General features: G+C 47.4%; 1 protein-coding gene across 1 annotated transcript; it reads left to right on the top strand.

Annotated features, from left to right (window-relative positions):
* Positions 1-1,449: 1,449 nt before the first annotated feature.
* Positions 1,450-4,855, top strand: TCEAL2 (transcription elongation factor A like 2). The gene is made up of 3 exons (XM_030305634.1): positions 1,450-1,621; positions 2,491-2,560; positions 2,907-4,855. Exon 3 carries the CDS (start codon positions 2,934-2,936, stop codon positions 3,699-3,701), a length of 768 nt encoding a protein of 255 aa, XP_030161494.1. The 5' UTR covers positions 1,450-1,621; positions 2,491-2,560; positions 2,907-2,933; the 3' UTR covers positions 3,702-4,855.
* Positions 4,856-5,121: the final 266 nt, after the last annotated feature.

Genomic DNA, 5,121 nt, shown 5'->3' with positions numbered 1-5,121 from the left:
TATGCTCAAACAGCTAAAAGAAAAGATGGACAAAGGACTAAGGAAATGAAGAGGCAACGCTTTAGCAAATATAAACTATCAGTAGGAAGATAGAAATTTATACAAAGGAACCAAACAGAAACTCTGGAGCTGAAAAGCACAATATCTGAAATGAAAAGCTCACTAAAGGGGTTTAACAGTATATTTGAGCAGGCATGAAAAAGAATCAGTTAGCCTGAAGATAGATCAATTGAGATTATCCAGTCTGAGGAGCAAAAAGTTAAAAAAAAAAAAAAACTGAAGAAAACTTTAAAAAGCCTAAGAGAACCAGGAGACACATGAAGCATGTTTAACATGTGCATGACAGGACTCCAAGGAGAAGAGATACAGAAATGAGAAGAAAGAATTTTTGAACAAATAAAAGATAAAAATTTCTCATTAGAGGACACACTATGCATCCAAAAAGTTCAGTTAACTACAACAGGATACACATGATCCAAACCAAGGCACAGTATAGTCACATTGTCAAAACCAAATATGTGGCATTACACTGTAGCAACTTTATATTGGCAATTTTCTAGTTTTTGAGGTGGGTGGTGGTTTCACAGTATGAAAGAAGAAAGGGAAGGGAAGGGAAGAAAAAAGAAAAGAGGGACAAAGGGTTAATGATACAGAGTGTATTGTAGACCAAGGATGATGATAAATCTATTCATCTGTAATCCATTTAAAATATATTTTAATGCTATCTTGTTTAGCTGTCTGACACTCTCTCTAAATAAGAAGAGGTCAAATATTGGAGTGCAAGTTTCAAGTGTGAAGAGAAGTGAAGGGAGAAGGTGAGAAGGAAGTTGGTGAAAGCAGTTTGGGGTATACGGATTTTGAGGTTCCTCAGGGACATTCAAGCAGTGGTAGCCAATAGACAGTTGGCAAAGTGGGTCTAAGACTCAAGGGAGAGGATAGCCTGGTGATGGAGATTTGAGAATCATCTGTGCTTAGAGGGAAATGAACAGAAATAACTCAGGGAGAGAGAACGTGTGGACTGAGGAGAGAGGAGGCCCAGGAACACAGCTACTCAAGGTGGTAGCTCTACTTTGGCGGACACTACCACCAGAGCTCTGGAGTCTGGCAGAGCCTGTCTTGAAAGCAGCCTGTGGGATTCCGTTGCTGAGTGCTCTCGGCAAAGTCGGGTACCCTCCCTGCGATCAGCTGTCACACCTGGCAATGACGTACCTCTCAGAGGGATGCTGTGTGAGGACCTGAGATGCGCGCCAGGTAAAGCACCTGCGGTAAAGAAGCCTCTGGGCTGCCCTCTCGGTGACCCCCTTTTGCCACACTGCTCCCCACCGTCTGTGGCTGGCTGGTCCCTACGGGATGGGGATGAGGGGGCGGAGCGGGGTGGGGAACCGAGCTTGGGTGACGCGGCGCTCACGTGACCGGTCGGGTGCCGACGTGGGCAGCAGCCCCCGCGCCCGCCTGCTCACCCACCCTGCGGTCTGGTGCCTGCGCTGTCCGCTCCCGTCGCCCGCGCAGAACCAGCTCCCTGAGCTGCCCGGGCGGCGGGCGAGGGGCCGGCGGGCTTTGGCGAGCCCGAGGAGGCACAGGGCTGCCCCGGGCCCCGCAGGTCCCTCAGGTCGGTGTGAAGGTGGGTGCTGCCGGTGGCCCCGGGCAGGGGTGGAGGTGGATGGGAGTAGGATCTGGGAGCAGCGCGGGGTGGGGAGGGGTCCGGGAGGTTGGGGAGGAGGGGGACGCGGCGGGGAGGTGGGCAGATGAGGAGGGAGCATCTTGCAGCAGGCTCTGTCGCCTCCTTGACGCCCCTCCTCTGCGCTCTCCAGACATTTTTCGACCTGAAATGGGAGGGGGGCGCCCCCGCAGTGCGACAGTGAAATGTAGACAGACATATTCTAGAAATAACCCCCTCTCACACTCTGCACCTAAGTGGAAATATTGACCTCCGCAAAAAGAGGGTGAGGGCGGGCGGCTTGTCTGCAGGGGAGGGGGTCACAGAGATCCAAACAGTTTGGACAGCATCCTGGTCTGGAGCCTGAGGCCTGGAAAGTAATGGCGGCTGGGATGCGGGGGAGGTAAGTGAGGGAAATGTTGCATGAGGAGGGCCCAGATTCAGGAAAGAAACATCAATTTGCTGAGAGCAAATTGCTGAGACGCCCTGCCCCTGTCTCCTGTCTGTCTGCAGGTCTGTGTGTCTGTCCCCAGCACTCTGCAAGACTAGAAAAATAGGAGGGGCACTGGACAGGGATGGTGGGGGTGTAGAGAGCAGAACTTGGGCAGAATTTGAGTTCCCCACTGCCCATCCCCCCCACCACATATATTGCAGACACCCAGCCACGCTGAAGGATGGTACAGAAGGCGGTAGGTCCTGCCAGTGAAACGGTTGGGAGGAATGGTAGGGTAAATAATGTGCAGAAGACACTTGGAGGGCTAGGATTCAGGAAAGGGACCCAGGTCTTTGTGCATCCACCAAATGCCCAGCCTCTTTCTCCTGTCTGTCTGCAGTTCTGTGTGTTTATTCTCAGCACTCTACAAGGCTAGAAAAGGAAGAGAAACCTGTCCTGAATTCCTGCAGGTCAGTGAAGTAAGGGGGTGTCTGGACAGGGACCTAGAATGGTGGGGATTGTGGAGGGTACAGCATGGGCAGAATTTGGGGTCTAACCACCCACCTCCCAACACACTTACATTTTACCATGCTGAGCTGTCAAAGAGACAATGGCAGGGCCTGAGAAATGGTTGGTTCCTGTATGTGGGAGGAATGGTGGGAGAAGGAGCTTGGCAAAAGGGCACACTTGGAGTGCCAGGCCAGGTTAGGGGAACCCAGATAAGAGTACATAGGTGTGAATATGATCCAGACCTGAATTCCGCATTCTACTCCCAAGCCCTCAGTCTCCCTTGTCTCCTCTTCTTCCCACCCCCAGGACAGGAAAAGGAGGCGAAATCTCAACATGGAAAAATTATGCAATGGAAATGAAGGAATGCCTGAGAAGCAAGGAGAGATGGAATACAAAGAACAGCCACAGGATGTAGGAAAGCCAGAAGAAACTTGTACTCTGGAAGACAAGGAAAAGTTAGAAAATGAGGGGAAAACAAATCACAAGGGAAAGACAGAAAATGAAATTCTAAAGGACAACCAAAAGCCAGGGAGTGTGGCAAAAGCAAAAGAAGGAAAGCCAGTGAGAGAGGGAAAATCAGTCAGTGAGAGAAAGCCAGAGAGCCAGGGAAAGCCAAAAGAAGAAGGAAAACCTGTGAGTGAGGGGAAGCCAGGGAACAAAGGACAGCCAAAAGAAGGAGAAGCAGGGAGCAAGGGAGAGCCAAAAGAGGAAAAATCAGAGAATGAGGGAAGGCCAGAGAGCCAGGAAAAGCCAAAAGAAGAAGAAAAACCAGCCAATGAACCAAAGACTGCAGGAAAGCGCCCAGCTGGGGATGATGTACCCAAGAAGGCCAAAAGAAAAACCAAAAAGGGGTTGGCTCAGTGCCTCAAGGAATATAAAGAGGCCATACATGATATGCATTTGAGCAATGAGGAGATGATAAGAGAATTTGATGAGATGGCCAAGGTGGAGGATGAGGTAAAGAAAACCAAGCAGAAATTGGGGGGGTTTATGTGGATGCAAAAAAGTTTACAGGACCCCTTCCACCCAAGGGGCCCAAGGGAACTCAGGGGTGGTTGCAGGGCCCCACAAAGGGGCTTTGAAGACATTCCTTTTGTGTAGTGCCTCTGGAAAGCATTTGCCAGGCCCTGTGCTTCAACCTTATGCTAATAATTTGCTTTAGCTGTCGCTCTTGTTATCAGCAGCCTTCTGACCCAACTAGAGCACTCTATCAGTAGGGGATTTCCACCCGTGCATTGCAAAGACGTTATAATTCTTGGGGAAATAAAGCAGCTTATAATATCCTCTACAGAATTGGTCCACTTTTGTAAAAAACATAAGTTTATGTAGTACATATGTGCACAGGAAAAATAGAAAATTTGTTCACCAAAAGGTTAACAGTAGTTCTCTGAATTAGTATACTGTGGAGAACTTGATTTCTTTGTTTTCTTTCTACCTGTATGTTTATTTTTTTCCTAAAGAACACAGATTGCTTTTCTCATAAGGAAATGCTAAAATATAAAAAAGGAAAACAATATGGAAAAAGAAATATGAAGATCTGTTCAGTGAATTTATGAAGGCTAGTGGAAACACTTAAAATTTTTGTCAGAACTTAATATGTGAAATTCATATTCCCTCTAGGACTCATATTTAAAAGAATTAACCTGGCAGTTATAACAGACCCATTGTTGTAAAACACAGTCTTGTCTTTCTGAAATGGGGATAATACTAGCCTCACAATATTCCTGAGTAGAACAGATGAAGCAGTGTGTATGTCAGCTGTGTTGGTCTGGTTTCTACATTTTCCCCTATGTTAGCAGGACCAAGACCCTCATCAGACATTTAGAAGGGGGATGAGGTACAGCTCACCAATAACCAGGAATTAGTCCAGGAAGTCAAAAGATGGGTGCCACCCTACCCGGGGTACTGCTATGTCTGCTGCACAGTGTGCCTCTTCTCATGGGTTGGGCACACTCTTAAGGTTCTCACTGTTGCTGACAGGCTGGTGTCCTCAAGGTGACAAAGTCCAGTTGATTTCCCTGGAGTCCCCAGTAAGCCCAAAACCTGCCTCACACCATATCACCTATAGAAGTGAGGATAAAGCTAGAATTATGCTTACACAAGTGGGTAACATCCCAGTGATACTTTGACACTTAATGGATCTCAGATTTTTTTAGCAAACCAATCCTTTCTGTGTTTGTTGTGTTGTAAATATGTTTTTGTGTACAGCTATCTCTCTACCAGATTCAAATATGGGAAGTTGAAATAAAATCTGAGTTCCACACACTGGTTTTCTCATCTGTCAGTGCCTTGTCTGCTTGATTCCTCTTTCCTTAGAGGTAATTGTCTCCTAGGAAACTCCTGCCAGGTCCTGCTTTACAAGGTTAGCACACCTACCCACACTTAAGGTTTTTAGAGCATTGCTACTCTAAAGTGGTCAATGGACCAGCTGCATCAGCATCATCTGAGAGATAGAAGTGCAGAATGTCAAGTCTCCATCTTAGATGTACTGAATCAGAATCCTAATTTAATAAGATCTGCA

The sequence above is a fragment of the Lynx canadensis genome, chromosome X (genome assembly GCF_007474595.2).
Source record: "Lynx canadensis isolate LIC74 chromosome X, mLynCan4.pri.v2, whole genome shotgun sequence".
Classification (NCBI taxonomy): domain Eukaryota; kingdom Metazoa; phylum Chordata; class Mammalia; order Carnivora; family Felidae; genus Lynx; species Lynx canadensis.
This window is presented reverse-complemented; position numbering and strand designations above follow the sequence as displayed.